Genomic DNA, 19,898 nt, shown 5'->3' with positions numbered 1-19,898 from the left:
GTTGATCGACTTTCATTAATTTTAGTGCAAAGTTACTGCAAGCATTTTTAGTATTTGCGTTATTCGTGCATCTTTTGCGTCATTTTCATGCAAAATTTGCGTCTTTCGTGCATCGTATGCTTTCAGACTTCAATCCTCTAATTCCACCGTTCTATATAGATATTTATGTAATAAATAGCTATGTTATTGCCTTGACGTGTACATCACGTCTTTTTTTAAAATTGCGTATGTCCCTCCTCCCACTCTTGAAGTATTGAGTTTTAATTTAGATAAGGGATGTAAGTCCATTTGCAACGCTGTCCAAACGCATAGTAAACGAATGGTGACATTATCAACTTGATCTTTGGATGATTTTTGCCGTTATATGAACTCAATTTACGTCTAGGTTTTGCAAGCTCATCGGCATTAACTTGTTTATGTCAGTTATAAACCCTAACTTCTAGCAGCTTCATAACATTACATGTTGATGTGAAGTTGTAAGCTTCTCAAATTCCATTACTGTTGTTATTGAAACTCTACTAGCTTTTAAAAATATTGTAAACGTTAATAGAGAAATTTTTACAACGTGTTCGTCGCCAGCAAGCTGTATGTAGATGTTGCCCTTTCGATTAAATTAACATAAAATGCGTTGTTTCCAAAAAAACACTGAACATTTTCAATGAAACAAAGGTCAAATTAATAAATAGATATAATGCACCGCATAATCATTGACTAAAATAAAAGCCTTGAAAAAACTAGTTCTTGTAAACATTAAAATTATACGGAGAAATTAAGAAATCACAGCTCAGTTGGTTTGTGCTAGTTTTAGGATGATTGTAAATTGACATAACAGATAATTTTGACGTTTTTCTGTATGGTGAATTAAATCGCGAGTTTGCATTTGATGAGCTAACAAAGTCCTTACTTCAAAATGTATTAAAATTTCATAACATAAAGGTTAAAAGTGGAATTCAATTTATATTATTCAAAAGCTTGGCTTATGATACAAAGTTTAAAGTCTACTGGACTTAATTATTTATTTCAACAGGCCCGTTCACATGACATGGGCTAGCAAGTCTGCCGGGTCAATTGGAATTCGCATTCATATGAGCCGGAATGGCCCGGCCGAAATGTTGTATTTTGATGGAAAACTAAAATGTGTTTAGACTCATACATTACAACAATCTGATTGCTACCATTGAGTTCCACCTATTATTGTTGTGGAATTACACTAAATTTCAAACTTATTTTTCAAGTGCTCATTGTTGTTGTGAAGTTTTTGCCATATTGAAGTAAACAAATAAGACAAGAGCATGCGCAGTCTCATCACTTCCAGCCCGGCTCGGCCGGGCTGGCCCGTTAGAAGCGAGATCCCGCTTCCTTCGCCAAGCCGGGCAGGCCCGCTGTTCATATGAACGCAATGTCAAACCATTATTGTAAAATAGTAAAAACGACGATTTTTTTAAAAGCAAACACAATTCGACATTAATAAAATGCCATGATTGCCATCATCTTCAGTACGAAATGATTAGTGTTATGAAATAAGATGCAGTAAAGGAAGAAACGATATGAATAAATTATTTACATTGACTGGAAATGTGATCTAAAATAAGGTTTTAAGAAAGAAAAAATATATATAAATAAGTTTTAAATTAAAAATGGTTACTTTATAATAAGGCTAATTTCAGTTATCACCATTTTTAATGTAAACACTTATTCATCTATTTTCTTTTTTTAGAACCTTATTTTAGATCACATTCCATTCAATGTAAATAATTTATTCATATCGTTTCTTCCTATTCTGTATCATATTTCATAACACGAATAATTTCGCACTGGAGATGCCATTTTGTTAATGTCGAAACATGTTTGCTTTTAAAAAAATCGTTTTTTTTTTAAATGTTTTTAAGCTTGCTGCTACTCAGATATTATTGTAAAATAATTTATGAGGCGAGATCTAGGCAAACTATTAAGCCTGCTGGCCCGTCTCATACGAACAGGCCCACTAGGAAAGCAGATAATTTTGTTTTCCATGAAGTGCATAGATTTCGGTCATGATGCATTAAACAGTGAATGAGAGATAGAGTTATTAAAAAATAAACATGAATCAAAATGACAACAAAATTGACAAATGAATCAAAATTAAGTTGGTTGATTCAAGTTACGAGTCAAAAGACAGTGTTTTTTAAAATGCTACGCACCATCCTTTGCACTCTAGTTCACGTAAACCAGTCGTTTGCCAATTTATTACCTTACATACCAAATTAGGTTATAAAGTAAATGGATTGAACCCGGGAGTATCGTTACATGTTTGTAAATGTAGATCGTCCAGGACTATACTAACCTCACGACTATACTAACTTTCTCAGGACTATACTAACCTGGACGATCTACATTTACAAACATGTAAATTAGGTTATGTTACCACGTGGAATGGGAACTGGTGTCATTGATAAAGTGATCAGCACAGACAGGGTTTTTTATGACTTAGATGTGCAGTTGTGGCAATTTGCTTTCTCGGTCTTTACAGAGAAATACCAGACTGACCTCCATATTTTAGTCGCCTCACAGGCTCGTTCTGTCCAACACCTCGTTCGATATTTTTTCGTGAAGACCTCGCACTTGGTTAGTGGGGGCTTTTACCGAAAGCTCGTCGAAATAATTTATTTTGCCTCTACCAGGCTAAGCTACTGCCAGTAGCTTACCTTAACGCGCTTTATCGCTATTCATACTTTACATTTGGTGTTTTTCCATGTAATTGTTATATTTACGCATTTACACGGGACTTTTTTGCATGAAGGAAAGAACTTGTGCAAGGAAACAGAATTTCGTCCAGAATCTCTACAACTTTTCCACGAACATGTACATTATGATAGCTATGTATTGAATAATTTTAACGCAGGAAAACATCACGAAAGTTTCTAACGGTGATATTTAATACACATCATCTTTGAATATTTTTTTCAAAATATGCAGTCGGAATTGAGTTAACAAAATAATCATTTAAGTATTTTATAGGAAATAATAAGCATCTGTAGCAGTTTAGCTACGAAGCACGTGTTCAACTAATATCAAAACAGCATGTAAAAATTACATAAAAATGGTTTTCATTGGTCATAGTAAATCTACCACGAACTAGCTCCTGCAGCCGCATGCCTGGCGATTTCCAACGGCAGCTTTACACCTTTCATCAGGAACTCCGATATGTCTTTGCAAATTATGAGACATGACTCAAAAGGTGATAGACAAACATACCATCCAGCGCAGAAGAATCCTATTGGCCAACCAATAAACAGCAACAATATAATCCACAAAATTCCCCAGAGAACTTTCATTTCCAACGTCGTAAGTTATATAGCTGCGAATGTAAAATAGTTATTTCATGTAAAATGTACAACAGCATTCTGGATTTACTCGGAGGTGGTCGATGTTCCAAAACAAAAGGGTTGTTTTAAAGACTAAAATATACGCAATTTATTTCTATTTAATGAATTTTGTATGGTAGTTTCTTTTTATCATTAAAGAAATATAAGCAATACCTGTTGCACATCATTATAGAATGTGAGTAATAACTGTGGCACATTATTATGGAAAAGCGGGCAATAACTGTTGCACGTAAGAAATGTGAGCAATAACTGTTGCACATCATAGGAATGTGAACAATAACTGTTCCACATCATAGGAATGTGAACAATAACTGTTCCACATCATAGGAATGTGAACAATAACTTTTCCACATCATAGGAATGTGAACAATAACTGTTCCATATCATAGGAATGTGAACAATAACTGTTCACGTCATAAGAATTCGAGCAATAACTATTGCACATAATGATGTGGTTTTTGACAGGTGAGATGAGTAGCTGCATCAAGGTGGGTCTTTTGAAATTGTGGAGAGAAGAATTTGTACATGGTATAGTTATAGTGAGATTGCTTGCATGTAATGGTAAAATCCTACTCATTACTCGTGGATTTTATTTAACAATGTGGTGAAGTGAGTTTTTATGTGATAGAGTTTCACGTTTGACCTGCAACAGTAGCTAGAGACAAAGATGTGGGAACAGAGCTATTCAAGTAGGCAAAACATTAAACAAGGGAGGAAAAGACGTGCAACAAGTGCGAGTTATTACGAGTTAAAAAAGAGTGGTCACTGGTGAATGAGGAAAGGTTAAAAGGTGGTGGAGAGAGTACTTTAATCATAACTTCATTACTGGTTACCAACACTGTTATAAATCCTCTCTTTCACTTAGGCTGATGATCACTAGAATTTTTATGATACGAGAATGGTGAGATAGATATTTCAAGGGACTTGTAAGACAAAATAAGGAATGAGTACTATCGTGGCACTGCGAAAATCACGAAGGTGGGAGAAGAATTCCAAAAGGCGAGACTGCAATGATTTGGACATGTAATGTGGAGAGGAGTATGTGGGGAGACAGACATCAAAGATGGCTGTGCCAAGTTAGAGAAGAAGAAGAAAACCATGCAAGCGGTGGATGGATGTCATGAGGGATGTTATGAGTAACATGAAAGTGATCAAGGAGGTTGTCAGTGATGGAAGTAATACATTTAAAAGTAAAAACATACTGTAGCGACCCAGAATAAGGGAGAGCTGAAAGGAGAAGATAAGAGATGTTTAAGTTTTGGTGAGGTTCGTTTGACTTTACATGTGGAGATGAGTGTTTCCAATATAATGTTATCAGGTCGCGAGGCCGTGATAATAAGATTCCACTTATTAGAAGTGAGTTACCTCTCACATTGTGTCAAGGTGAGTTTTTAGGTAATGGTGTGTTGTCCATTTGACATTAGGGTAAGATGAGTTTGCGCATCATGATGATGTCCGTTTGAAAGTGCGGGGAGGTGAAGTTGAACCTTATAGTGTAACTAATGAAGTCCCTTGCCACAATTTATTGTTATGTCCGTGTGCCTGTGGTATGCTGTTCTCGTTGCTGTAGCTTTTTATGAGTGTATGATTACTTTAAACTGGCATAATTTCACTTCGAGGGTCAGCTAATTCATATCTTTTACATCTTCAGAAAAATCACGAGAAAATAAGTAAATTACGAAAAATCATTGTAACATCCGAAAACGCATGCACTGCTCAAAGTGTTTGGTCGTGTGAAATGGTAAAATTTCTCATTTCTTACGAATAAAAAGCAAATGCAATTTTCTAAGGAAAATGAGGATTTGGAAAAGCCGCCTATGAATAACGTAAGCTTCTATGCAAACTGATTTTATTGAATTAAACCAAACGAAAGTCAGGATGAGATTCACATAGAAAGAGTAGAACTTCCTCGAGCTGATCACGTGATGTTTCCAGAAGTACAACGTTACAACTTGTTACGAACAATTTAATTTTGCTGAACAAGAACTTAATCGTTTTTCAATTATATCGGCATGAAAATCTAGAAGCATTTCAAATACTGTTTTGAAAATATTGAGCAATGATTGCTGAAAAAGATTCATTTTTCTTTTATTTGTATTGACTCGGCCATAGCAGGACAACTTTCAGTTGCATCCAGTGCTCTAGAAGTGGAGGGGCGCTTGGGAAAGGAGGCCCTCTTCTACATTTGAAATGAGTAAATTAAAAGGGCACTATTAACAGGAACGTCAAGAAAGCCCCTCATCTGATAAATTTAGTTCTACAGCACTGGTTGCATCACATGAACACGCCTCAGCCTTAATTTTTAATTTTTCCTAAATAAAAGGCAGGCTAAATGTTGCGCAAATGTTATAGTTTTTTCTGTGCATGGATAGAATAACGTTTTAGTAATAAGGGACTGAACGAGAGGCAAATACTACTTATTCTCTGGTTATTTTAGTTGCACGTGATTTTAAGTAATGTTAAAACATTTATTTGGTAAAGACTTACATACCGTTTTTAGTGTTTAAATATATTTTTAACTAATCCATATAAGTGGACCAGTGATCTTGATTATTATTATTAAGAGACATTATCAGACTAACCTGTAATTACGTAGAATATTTTCACAACACACTCCGACTCTGCTGTTGTTTACAACGCTGCAAATAAACTATCCAAGGATAGTGTTTCATTCAAATCCTATGGTGCATCACGAGATCTTGTTTAAACTGTGAGGTCATCAAACAAGGTCATAAAGATTGCTCTGGAGTGTCACAATTAAGAAAATTTGATGATGCTACGCAGGAGACCGAAATGTCATCAACGATATCACTGTCTATGTCAAAAGGCTTTCGCAAGTCTTTGTGTAAACTTCCAATAAGCAGGTTCATTGATTCAATAACTTGTTAGTAACATAAACGCTTTTATAAAACTCATCGGAGCTGTGGTATAGCTAACTTTTTATACTTAGTCTTTCGTGTGGGAATTGAAGCGATAATGAGATTAACTTACAATGCTTGACTAATGTTAATTTTTATGTATTATAAAAAAACTGCAAATACCCTGCATAATTTGTATCCACGAGATCATATACAATGGCTGTGTAAATAATTTCCCATCTGGGATTTTAAAATACGTCACCACGTGCAGTACTATAAATGGATAGGCTATTGAATCTTCGAAGCCTAACTAGTTGCACAGTTACAATTTTAATGTATAAACTCTGCATACAAATTATGGTATTTGCAGTTTTTTTTTATACACCCTGTACTTGAGGAGTAAATAGTGGTGATTCGCTCTTCAAGTCAAGAGAAATATTCAATTTTTCTTACAATGTTCACCGTTACAAGCTGTCGAAGAAAATTATCGACGATATCTCTTCAAGTACTATCGACGACTTAGGACTGTTTGAATGAGACAAATGGGAATATGTACTGGGGATTAAAGATCATTTCAGAAGATATTACTGGAGGAGATACTGAACTAAAGATAGCTTTATGATGTCGGGTTCACTGATCGAAAATTGTTGGTCTAATAATGGTAAATATTTTAATTCTCATATGAGATAGCGTTGTGAAAGAACATTGTTTATCTTGTATTAGCTATTTTAAATGTATAACCGCATGTACTATTTGTATGGGCGTTTTAGCTTTTATACACGAGCGCGAAAGATTCTACACTTTTGAACCTTTAGTCATATAGTATTTGTTTGTTCTTTTGTTTTCACTTTTTTTACGTTTGTTCTTTTGTTTTTACTCAACTGTTCCGAGCTCGTTCCTCAAACTTTACTGAAAAATATGGAATGTTTTGTGGAGTAGAAAGCTGTGCTCGTGTCAAGAAAGAAGTTCATTCAAATGTAGAAATTACTCTGAACAAAAAAGCAGGCCTAACTCCAACGGTCTGGATATTACTGTCGAAACAAAAATCACAGTGATGGAGCTGTTGCATTATAGAATAAATTCATAAGTAAATTTTGAAAATTCAGATCCTGTAAATGGCTGCAATTAAATAGCCATTTTATATCCTCATCATCTTCAAGGTTGTTATTCCAATAAGCCGTCGATTCATAAGAGTTGATATTTCAAAAAGTCGTCAGTTTATAGGAGTTATCTTTACAAACAGTCTTCATTACATATGAATCATCAATTCAAAAAATAATCATGTATAGTTTGCAAAATTAATAGAAAATTTTTGAAAATTAAGATCCTCTAGAGGGCTGGAAAAGACCATATTATACTTAATTATTCAATTGTAAACAACATTCTGCTCTTTTCTATGGGGGGCCCCTAAGTTGAGCATTGAGGGGTAGGTACTTCCCCGTAAGCTCACCAGTTCTCACGTTCCTCAAACTGTTTCTGAATATATCTTAATTTTTTAATTGTTTATTTTTATTTTATTTGATAACGGAGAGGGGTCTGGTAATGCCTAATGACTACCACCAAATGACACTTTCATTAAGCAAACACTAATTCACTCTCCAGGGCTGTTCGCTTTGTACAAGTTTGAGTGTAGTTGAAATGCTGGCTTCAAATTTTGACGTATTTAGCCTGCCAGTTATATTCAAAATTTTACACTTGTGCAAACTGAAGAAGCCCTATTGCTTCTTTAAACAAAACAAACCATGAAATATGTGAAGAAGTTTATGGAAATTGTTAATTAGATGATCAATTAATGAGTACTAAAAAGCTATTTCTCATTTATTTATAGAGAGTCATCGACCGTCAATGTCCTGCATCGAACGTTTATTAATTGAAATGTTCATTAAATTAATATGCCAACAAATACCAAACTACAAACATGCGTACGTAAGTGAAGTAACTTCGTCAGTTATAGCTAAATCAAAAAAGTCCAGCTATGTAATTTACTTAATGCATGTCTGGTTATTAACAATTACGTCGCTTCAACATCTCCCAAACCAGATAAGTATTGAAGCATTAGAAATTTCAAAGATTCACTCCTTTGTTCGGATTTCGTCTACAAAAAGATAACGAAATGTATCATTGTAAAAGAATGGCGTCCCTGGCGAACTAAAAACATGAACCATTGAGAGACATTAAAATTCAACAAAAAATTACAAAGTAACGAAACTTAATTTACACAGCTTAGGGTTCCTGGGTACATAACACGATTTTTTAATCTCTAAACCTTTGATGTGACTTTTACTTTAAATCATCTACAGTAGAAATTCAAAATGTTTACTTCACGGTTGTGTAAATATGTAGTCATATATCAGTCTAGTTAAACTTTTAAACTGGATAGCAAATGCAAACTTTAAAAAAATTGTTTAATGATTGCAATAATTTTCTAATAAGTTAATAAGATAAAACTTTCCCAAAATTTTATCATTTGTGTGTGATATCTCAACAAGCATAAGTGTTTTGAGTTTCCTTTCCATTAAAATACGTAAGACTGAGGAAAGATTTAACTGAGAAAAGACATGTACATACGGAAATTTTTTTTTTGAAAAGTGAGTCTAGTAGTAGGAAATGTTGCTTTTTCATAAGATTAGTAATTGTTTTGTTAGTCCAATTATATCATCTCATAGTTTCACGACACACAGCTTGCACTTTTATTTCATTGACTCTTTTCCAGTCTCAAAACATTGTCATATCAATCTATACGAAGAGCACGCCAAACATTGATTACCTTGATACATTTCACCATTTTTTTATGAAGTTTCATGAACTGACTAATTGTACAATCGAAACTGATCAACGCTTCTAGTTCAGGATTGAATCGTTAGGTATTCCTAACTACCGTTTCGGATATCTGTAGAATCTCACAAGTTGACTAAAGTAAAAATAAGCAATTCACCACGAAATTCACTCACAATTTGTTGATCAATTCTTGATGTCATCGAAGTTGGTTTTGAAAGTTTTTTCATCTCGTGAAGACGGATTCGTTCTTCGTTCTCTTCGTCTATCTCAACTTGCAGATTGCTCACCTTGATATAAAATCATAAGTTCATTGAACTATGCTGAATATATTTGTGACACTGTCATACATAATGTATAAACCCAAGTTCTTTTTCGATAATGGAAAAAGTAAATAAAATAAAGGATATTTATAACTATACGAATCAACCAACCACAAAAGCTTTAATAGCTCAAAACGTAAGCATGCAATTGATGCTAACATGTAAATGTTGAAAAGAAAGTCCATTACAGACAATACATATAGTACGAGTCATATATATGGATACTTTATGTTAATCATTAATTATATGCTTGCTTGTCGTACGGGTTCACAAAGGACTATCACACCTCGTCCTTTTTGTAAATATAAAAAAGTACTGAGGTGAAATTTTTAAAAACTGTCGAGTGGTCGAAGTGACAACATTCATGGTATTCAAAGCTTGTGAATGATTGCGCTCGTTCCTTACCATACTTTGCAACTTTCGATTCCTTGATTTTGGAGAAAGTTCTGAGTATAACTCTTTTCCTACCTAATAAAAATAAATATGTAAATTAGGTTGTTTACGATCATTGAACTAAAATACATGGAACGATACCTGTAATACAAAACCCTAATGATTTTTTGAAGCCGTGATTTTACCCCAGACACGGGTGTGTATAGTCAATCAAATATTACTCCGCGAGAGAATCTCGAAACACTAAACACGCGTGTCTGGGGTAAATCTCGCGTGTCTGGCGTAAGATATGGCTTCAATTATTTGCTTGAGGTAGCGTTCCATGTATTTTAGTTCAATGTTTACAATTCAATTTAACATGATGCAAGCTGGGATAGTATCCTTCTTCATAATCATAGTTACGTACATATTATATGACTCTCCGTTTCGAGAAAGTACATTGCGTGACATTTCAAGTAAAGACTCTAATGTAAGAAATCAGTGGCGCAGCCATCTCAAAAATTGGGAGAGAGGGCTATTATTCATAGATTTACAATTGATTTGAAAGAATCTTAACAGGGCAAAACATGCGTCATGTGTAGATACCCTCCCCCTCTCCATATTGAAGAGAGCTACGCTATTGAAACAAATGCACGCGCTCTTATACAGAAGTTCAAGGAAATGTACAAATTGAACAAAAGAGGTAAAAAGTAAACATACCATTTCTATCTTCCTCGCAGTTGAACGTGGATCAAATGATGGAGCAGAGTTTGTCGCATCACTCTATGACATTGCAACAGCAAGACAATCAACTCAAAGAGATTTAAAGTTAAGTTGAAAAGCTGTTTTTCATTTGCTTATACAAATGGCAAAAATAATGGCCTCGAAAGCCATTCGAAAGACATGTCATACCTTATTTTCATCAAGCTCCGTTCTTGTCTCGTCTTGCTTTGTGATATCAGCAGGTTGACTGGAATAAAAATCAAACTGCGTAGCTTGTATTTGTTTTTCATGTATCAATATCGCGTATACAAAGTTACACGCAGGCACATCCTGACAACGATGGATTTGATGTGAAGCATGTCGCATGTGAAAAAGCAGTTCGTCCATTCATATAACAGTTATTTTATGAGCTATTTTCAAACAAAAATGGTGACAGTTTTATTGCAGTTACATTAGGGTTCTTTCAAACTTTCGTTTAAAATCTCATGTTGACATGTTCGTTATTCTGAAATGGATACTTGTATGGCCTGAACTTTCAAACAATAATAAAATCTATAACACAACACCATATCTATTATATTCGCATATATGCTAAGGAATCCTATAGGATTCCTGAGCATGTACTACCATGCAGGTATTGGAAACTAGCTATATGTGCATGCAAGTATTGGCAAACCATAGGGACGTTATTATCCCAAACAAAAAACCCTGGGTAATAGCTTAATATTGGGCATCATTCTTACCTATAGCATGCTGTATGCTTCAGCGCCCGTTGCAAACATTTTTTATGGCATGCCATACCACATTGTCGACATTGATAAGCAGATTTCGTCCAGATCTGGAAGAAACATCATACATAAAATATTATCTATAAACAAAACACGTGAAGTGCATTCAATAACAAAGAAAACATTATGTGTGTTTACCTTCTTAGTACAAAAATCACATTTTGTTTGATGGTAGAACTGTGTGTCAACAAAACTGTGCCTCTTGATTGTCACGTCAAAGCTAATGAAAGATTAAGAAAATTTGCAAATGATTAGACAACTGCCAAATCATGACGACAAAATCTTCGTAGCCACTTACTCTACAACTTCGTCATCGTTCGGAGAAAAATGTGGTAACTCCTGAAATATGAGAAATAGAGTTTTCTATGAACTGTAATCAGACTACACATGCAAAGCAAACACGAACGATTATACCTCATCAATATATTCTGACGTGATAACTTTGGTCTCTACAAATGGCACTCCATCTGATTCATCAGCGAAGGATGGCTTATACGTAAAAGCCAAAGTGATATCACCGCAACAAGCCGTTCTGTTCAAGCCAGGATGACCACCAAGATGCGATCGACTGTTTAAAAGAAACGCTTCACGTTCAATAACACATACAAAATAAGAGCTAGCGATATAAGAGAAACAAAAATCATTACGAGCGCATTAGTGAAGCAAAACTCTACTCGAACTTTAGTGTATAGATATGCACGTTGGAAGCGAAACTTGTCCATAACAATTTGAGCAACTGCTGTGACTTTATTAATGCATTTCTTTCTCCTTCCATATATGCACATACATATCAGCTGTCAGGATAGACAATGGTGAAGGAGATTAAAGTAGTGCGATTTTTGAACGAGAGAGGGAGTTTTCACAAAGTGACTGTCGACAAGGAAAGAAATAACATCTGTCAAACACTAAGACCCTTAAACAATGAGATGTATAGCTAGTCATTGTTACTGGAGATTTTAAACCTTGCAAAGACTTTGTCATACGCTGTCGAAACCAAAACATATTCCTGTTGATGATAACGATCTCCGGTCTCCAGGCACTGCACTGCGATGTCTGTCAATGGGATAGTGACCTTCAACATCGAGAGAGAAAAGCATTTTATTTATACTAACGGCCATATATGTTCTCAAATCATTTTAATTTCTCCCTCTACACATATAATTATACGCAGGATGAAGTATTTGGTAGAGGCAATAGCCACGTAACAATTTTGTTGTAACTTAAGCAGTTTTTTAGTAAACATTGACGTGAACAAAGAAACCATCACCACTTCTCAAATTGTATTTTATGATAGTTACATATCCAAGAAGTATATTCTTTGGTTGCTGATCTTCGCTATTTCCTTCTTTTCCAGATTCATTTCGATATTGATACCACACAAGTACGTTGAGATATTTATGTTCGTTTTCAACACGAAACTCGAAAGTTTCTTTCCATTGCGGGCTCTACAGTAAACAAAAAGTGAGTGAGCTTTAATGCAGTATATAATTGAAACAATAGAAAACGGTTATTAACTCATTAATATAGTTTTAAGATAGTAAATTTTCAGTGAAAACAAACATCTGCGTCAAGATAGGATTAGCAGTAATCCAAAGAATAACTGTGACACTCAAAACTCGCAAAAACAAATTGTTCGTTTTTCGAAAATACGTATATGACAATTTCTTTCACTTATACAATTCAAACATCGTCATTTATAATTGCTTGAAAATCAAAGTATCTGTTTTCAAACACTCAAAAGAAATATCATTGGAATGACAGTCGAGTGACTATATGAACGGCTGATTAATAATTTAAGTCAGCAATACAGTTACCCATACACAAGCAACTGTAAACTAACATATAACACATGGCTAAATACATCCCATATGCCTTTACTCAATGATAATGTCACACCTTCGATGATTTTGCAAGCTTCGTCTTCTTCTCGTTCAAACTATTTGATCCTCTTGCATCGAAGTTGTCAATAAAATCTACTTCATTCTCATTTATGGGATGAGTTTTCTCAAATATGATGGGATTTGAAGGAACGCCGTCTAAATTGCTGCTTTCAAATCTTTCGTAATCGCTAAAATTTATATAGTTTCGCCACTGTAGTTTACCAAATAAGTCAATAATTTACCAACTAAGGGAACAACTTATTTCTGATTTTTGAAATACGGATGCAAACATCACAGAGAACATTCGCTCCACAATGTGGTCATTTCATCACGAATTATTCATTTTATTCCTTATAAGTTGTACTTCAGATCGTGTATATACGTCACGCATTATGGATACTAGATACCTCATGCGCGATTAAAGTTACATGTTACACGTTTGTAGATGTTGATCTTCAGCTACTTGACTCTGAAGATGACTACCGCTAAGGATGTCGAAAGGTCAGTCAACACCAATACCAACAGTCATTCTCAGCATAAGACGATGAACATCTACGAACAGGGAACGATACTCGTGTATTACACAAACCTGAACGATACACTTGAGACAGAGTCAGGCTCTTCAATTTTACCTATCATATAAAAAGCAACTCGCATAAGTATGTATACTTCATATTTGTATAGGTATTTATAAAAAAATATTATTCATTACCGTGCGACTTAGAAACTGGATTTTGTTTCGTAAGTTGCAATGCTACAAGTCTAAAAACATAAACTGCATTGCCGATAACAAGATTTAAAATAACAAAAAGATATAGTTCTGATAATCGGCTTAAGTCTACAGCAATATAGCTACGTATCTAAAAGATTTGACCATGTAGATGAACAAGTCTAAAAGAAAGCTAAGATGCCAAGGGATATTTATGAATTGCGCAAAAACAATGGGAAGGTCCGTTTAGTGAGACGTATATTTTGTTTATAGACGTGCACTAAGATGAATCATTCTATGTGATTAATGCGAAAATATGTTGAGATATTCGTAGAAAACTACATTAAGAACGGCATCAAACACGACAACATCCAAATATACAGGAATGCTCACATGACCCGTTTTTGACATGTTAATTATTTACATGCGTGGCATAAATTACTCCGTTGCTTGCTAACACAGATATTCATGTGGACGAGTTTTCAACCTTTTCGTGGACGAGTTTTTTCAATTGAATTTCATTTTGCTTAGGGACGATTGCCAAATGACAACCGTAGACAATGAAGGGTAAATATAGTAAAGAGATATCGCAATGGCGTACCTTTGGTTTGATTGAGATCGCTTCCTTCGATCAATGGTAGTGCCACAATGTTCACGAATTCGTCGGCTTCATTATCCACTTCAGATGAATTTTCGCCTGAAATAGACACAGTGTCAACATCGATCTTATGTGGCAAATCTTCAGCTTCAGAGACTGGTAAGTTCGAAGGTGGCCTCTTCACCATAACGGTTAGCCTACAGTAACATCATAAATGAATTCGTTGCACGGTACTGCCAGTTTGCTATACCAAGGAAAAAAACTGTAGTCATTAAGGTTTTCCTTCGTGTACATACGTAAAATACATGGAATAAATTATTCATATGCGTTGCAGCTTTGCGGTTAACTAATATAATAAAATAATAATATCTAATGTAATAATATTCAACATTGCTTTAGAGTCATTAAGCACTTGATTAATTCGTAACCGCTCACTTTTGCATGGCGAGTAACTTTAGATCAATCGTAGGCAATAACTATGGGAGCATTCATTTGTTCAACCGTTGAATTTTGACGTTGACTGTAATTTAATAATGTCAATAAGGTAAATTTTTTTGGAAAATCCTGAATAGCGATTGGCAGTTTCAAGTTGTTAGAGTGACATACGTATATTTTTTTGTTCGATACAACAGTAATATTAGGAAAAAGAATCCTTACCTCCTACTTGATCCCCTAATGAGTTTTGAAACATGCTTCGCGTCAACTACAGCCGTCCCGTTGATTTCCAGTATGACATCTCCTTCTCGTAGTAAGCTGTTACCAACCGGAGATTCGGGATCAATACTGGCGATGATTATTTTCTTCCGTGAAGCGCCATCGCCTTCCATTGATGCTTCGTAATAAGTTAGACCGATTTTTCTTTCGTTGTTCTTTACAACTTCGTGCTGACAAAATAACAGTATTGTTTCTCATGAATGAGGTGACATAAACAGAAAATTGTGTGGGAACAATGTATATCCCGAACATTGTTCCCGGGATGGGAGTGTTTTGAGGTGGGTGGGGAGGGGGGGATAAGAAAGACTAGTGACTACAAAGAGGAAAACGATATGTTAGCTACCACTTAGAAAATGTGGTAGTTATTATAGTGTGGGAAGTGTGGCAGATACAAGGTAGCTACTATATAACGGAATTAACTACGTACTATATTAAAAAAATGTGAAATCTGCTTTTCCATTGGGAATGCGGTAGTTAAATTTCCCTTATCAGCAAAAACGTTTACTTGCAGTATTAAAACTAAGGGTGATGGTTAACGGTATGGACAAAATTTTCTAATTTGGTCAAATCGTCCTCTTGTTATGGAGGTTTAATGTTGCCTTTCAATGGACCTCGTTCGTCGTGGCATGAAGACTGGGTCTAGCCAAATTTTGACGTCATCCAAGGTAGTTGGTATACATCTATTTTTCATGATCATGTATTGAGGAGTCCCTTGCATGAAGTCACTAAAGTAAGTCGTTTCGGACGACGGGCAAGGTCCATTAAAAGGAGCATTTTGCCAATTTTAAATAGCCATAAAAGTGGAACGATTTGACGAACTTAAAAACTTTTTCGCCGACACGTTAGAATTCATATCTAAAATTCATATCGCAAATAAAAATTCCGGGGTAAATATTTCCCATTTTACATTTCTCATTGTATCGTACAATTTAAAGTACCCTCGAAAGGGGTCAAATTGTACGATAGAATGGGAAATGTATAGTATGTAAAGTAGATTGTTAAGTTTGAATAATGTGGTAGCTATCACAAACAAAAATACTGTATGGTAGTTAATATGGCATGAGAAAAGACGAAACTGTAATATAGCACAATGAAGATGATAAAACGTCCTTAATAAGGTAATCAAACCTCTGATATCGGCCACATGGAAGAATCATTGTTTTTCCTTTCAGAGAAAGGCATTGCATCGACAGACAGACTGCAAAAAGTCCAATTATAATGAGTGCTGCTTTTCTTTTTCAATGGTAAACGACTGCATCCGAGAACTTGAACGGACAAAACACCGACAGTAACTTCTGAGTTGTGAACATACAGCTTTCTCTGCTCGTCATGTGGAACTTTTGTTCGAAGAAAGGGTTTATAGCGAACGATGTAGTTGGGTAAAACATATTTCTTACGAATGACTTTTTTGAAATGTCTCAGGATCATGGCATTTAGTTGCGGAAAACTTTTCCCTTCAAAACGAGATTCTGCGTCCAGTTCGATCACTGGATCAGGATCCTATGTATATATAAAAGCAACAACAAGGCTAATTACATTAGGTGCGTAATTCATGTCAAATAATTAACCAACTTGGAAAAATTTTTTTTATATAAAAAAACAACTTTTCCAATACCATGAAAGTCATACCTGATAAAATGAGAATGACCATCGCGAGATAGGATGTCGACGGAAACTAAGTTTTACTCTTCCTGATATTTTCACAGCTTTTATCGATAAATAAACGGATTTTTTCAAAGCTAACGTGAAGTCTGCGTTGACATAAGAGCCTCCGGCATACGAAACGTTCAGCGCAATGTCTATCTCGTCTGGAACATCTTCTGCACTTTGAGATTTAATGTTCATTAACACGGCGTCTAAATTTATCAAGGACAGTGTGGACAGTTACATTAAAACGGAAAACATAACGCATAAAATTGTATTTAATTAAGTTAGATTGATCAAGTGAAATGCTGTGAGCCTAACGATTTACGCTAAAGGCAATGGACCACAATGGTCAGAGTGCATGGATATCTAAGACAGTGTCAACAACAAGATAGAGCAGCATACCAAAGGCGTTCAGATTCAGAGAGTTTTCTTGAACTGTTTTACCGATGAAGATGATGATACATTGAGAAAGCTTCTTTGCAATTGTTGCAAATCATAATTCGTAAGTTTATAAACAGATTACAAATGAATGTGAAAGAGTGATATCCCGACCCTTAGTAAATGGAGGAAATGCTTTTCTTGATAGGATAAATTTAAAGTTTATCAACTGCTTTTCAAAAAACTAACAACTATCCATCTCGTAAAATTTACCAAACATTTTCCAAAAAAAGTGGTCGCTGCCACTGTCCCCCTACCCCCACAACTTCCCACATCGTATGCCCCACAATGGAAATTTTATATATAAAAAGCTGGTTTGTGAATTGCAAACAATACATGGAAAAGCAACCATTACAAGAATTAATGCATCCAATTCTCAAGAATTGTGCACAAAGCTATGTAGCTATCATTATTTGCTAATTCTTTTTATGATTTATTTCACTAATCTTACCCAATATAGTACCATTCATGTTTCTGTATCTAAAGTAACTACATTTGAGTACAATTTCATTGTATTTTCTACTTAATATGCCACTGATGAATCTTAAGGGTTTGAGTGGAAACTCATCAATGAAAGCATATAAAACTGTTGAAAGTAGATTCTACCTTTGATATAGGGCAATGAATCTCCTAGACTATAACTTTTTACATTGATTTCTTCAATGATTCCCTTTGCTGCCTTTGAGCCAATGAGATCATTTAATTCTCTATTCAACTTTGAAATGAAAATGCACTTCAATTCCGGAGAATCTCGCCACTCCTTCCACAGGAATGCAAATATCACATTCAAACACAAACATGTGTCGGGTATTCTCAATTGTTCCCTCACTTCTTCTACAGGTATGTCAGATAATTTCTTAAAAAAATTCAGAAGTTCCTAGAGAACAGTAAATCATGATTATGGAATGTGATGATGAAATTTTCATGCAAAACATATTTTCCTACAGTAATGTCTATTATTGAACACGGTGCTGCATTGCTTGCCAAAAATAGAAATAGAATAAAGTGATTGGAGTTGATCATAACATTCACTAAGGCAAATTTAGAGGGAAGCAGTTCTGGGTGGTTGCTGTTAATATTAATCAATAATTTCATAAAAGATTAGGATTAGCACTGAAAGCACTGAAGATTCAGTAGTTAATAATTGTGCCAAAAACTGCACAAAGTGGACAAAGCAGTGATAGCAATCAACCATTTTTAATATGTAAAATATGAAGAAAAATGCAGATTAATCGTAATGATGCCCTCCACCTTGGTTAAATAATCTCTTTATCAGTTGTGAGATATGTAAATTTGACACATTTGTATCAGATATGTAATCTTCTAAAGACAAAAAGTTTGTTCGACAATTTTCACCTCCGGGTTTTTAACTTTAGTTCTTGGAGCATGTGACGATGGCTCTTCTAGGGGCTTCCGCGTCCACCATTGATAAATCAAGACAACTTCAATACATAAAGTAAAGACTATTCCCAAAATAAAGGACAACAAAACCATGTACATCATATATTGCTATTAATTATGGGTTAACGAAAAGAAATCGTCCGACATACTAACAGGTATGTATTTCCTTTCATCAGCAACTTACTCCTAAGTTAGTAAATACAGAAATTAATTAATGTTACAGTCGTGACAATTGATACAATAATTTTTGAAATGAATAAGAATTAGGTTTCTATATATCCCACAAAATCCCTACTAAATAGTGTCAGCTAATCTCTTTGTGTATATGAATATCTCATCGTATCCCCTAAATGTCTCTTAGCAACGCCACACAAAACTTTGCAACTCGATCGACTCGAGGCAATTTTAAAAACGTTTCAACAAGTGTCTTGTAGTTCTTTTGTCATTTCCGAAAAGTTATTGCTATGCGCTAGAGAAATGTAAAGTATATATTGAAGAACAGTTGTTATCAATCGTTGTTAAGACACTGTGCTTTCCCAACATCGGCTGGTATGGATACAAGAAAGACATTCGTCTTGACGACAATAGCCAACTATTTCGGTTTGTCTTCAGATGACATTATCAAAGATTTTCAACGCCAAAAAGAGTTAAATACGTTCTTAGACGACGGGAACTGTCCAGTATTAGTGGCTAAATGTCATATCAAGCATTGTAAAATAGTTTTGAGCAATGAGTTTGGTTCAACATTATCAACTGACAAACAACTGCTGTTTTTCAAAATTCGACCTGCTGTAATTACCCCCGAAAATTTACACGAAAATGTATTCGTGTCGTCTATGTTAGCGTCTCCCGTGGATACTTTTTATCACTCTGTCCAAAAAGTCTATGCACCGCTTCTGTTGAAAAATGATAAATGGAATCAAATATTTCATCCAAAGTTACAGACTTTGCTCAGTGAGCTTGAGACAGGTCTTGCTACTCTAGTACGAAGGCAGCAGTTGTCTGGCGAGGGCAAAAAATCGCCAGATGGCGAAGAAAATATTGGTAATATCCTGACACCAGAGGATGAATTTCAATATTGGTCTGATGCTGCCATCTCTGGGTATGATTTGAAAGAGAGAGAAAGGGCTGCATATTTTCTGGAATTATTCCAAAAAGGTAATTTATAAAGACTTGCTATTTGGAAAGTGTACTATCATGATTTACTTTTTGTACTGCCACCAGCCATAGAAATGCATAGTTAAGATGCATAGTCTTTTTTAGGTTCATGTACGTACCTTCATATACCTGTGATACATGCATGACGT

General features: G+C 35.0%; 1 protein-coding gene and 2 long non-coding RNA genes across 4 annotated transcripts; 1 reads left to right on the top strand and 2 right to left on the bottom strand.

The window, feature by feature from the left end:
- Positions 1-2,897: 2,897 nt before the first annotated feature.
- LOC124446178 lies at positions 2,898-6,176 on the bottom strand. Its single transcript, XR_006948361.1, has 2 exons — positions 5,948-6,176; positions 2,898-3,337 (listed from the first exon to the last, which is right to left on the bottom strand). It is a non-coding gene; the product is annotated as an uncharacterized LOC124446178 (long non-coding RNA).
- A 945-nt stretch (positions 6,177-7,121) lies between these two features.
- LOC124446509 lies at positions 7,122-16,867 on the top strand. The gene is made up of 3 exons (XR_006948460.1): positions 7,122-7,383; positions 12,587-12,589; positions 16,856-16,867. It is a non-coding gene; the product is annotated as an uncharacterized LOC124446509 (long non-coding RNA).
- On the bottom strand, positions 7,972-18,815 carry LOC124446507 (PDZ domain-containing protein 8-like). 2 transcript variants are annotated; one of them, XM_046997347.1, is made up of 19 exons: positions 18,547-18,815; positions 17,797-18,067; positions 16,735-16,961; positions 16,234-16,605; positions 15,049-15,275; positions 14,395-14,588; positions 13,674-13,716; positions 13,101-13,272; positions 12,503-12,649; positions 12,167-12,276; positions 11,619-11,772; positions 11,503-11,543; positions 11,343-11,424; positions 11,160-11,254; positions 10,606-10,663; positions 10,414-10,476; positions 9,727-9,789; positions 9,175-9,288; positions 7,972-8,318 (listed from the first exon to the last, which is right to left on the bottom strand). In XM_046997347.1, exons 1-19 carry the CDS (start codon positions 18,691-18,693, stop codon positions 8,235-8,237), a joined length of 2,664 nt encoding a protein of 887 aa, XP_046853303.1. In that variant the 5' UTR covers positions 18,694-18,815; the 3' UTR covers positions 7,972-8,234. The 2 variants fall into 2 exon arrangements, with proteins under 2 accessions (XP_046853303.1, XP_046853304.1); XM_046997348.1 differs by having other exon boundaries at positions 18,442-18,809.
- Positions 18,816-19,898: the final 1,083 nt, after the last annotated feature.

Source organism: Xenia sp. Carnegie-2017, unplaced genomic scaffold (genome assembly GCF_021976095.1).
Source record: "Xenia sp. Carnegie-2017 unplaced genomic scaffold, XeniaSp_v1 HiC_scaffold_22, whole genome shotgun sequence".
NCBI classification, from domain to species: domain Eukaryota; kingdom Metazoa; phylum Cnidaria; class Anthozoa; order Malacalcyonacea; family Xeniidae; genus Xenia; species Xenia sp. Carnegie-2017.
The sequence above is the reverse complement of the archived record's forward strand: the minus strand, read 5'-3'. Positions and strand labels throughout refer to the sequence as shown.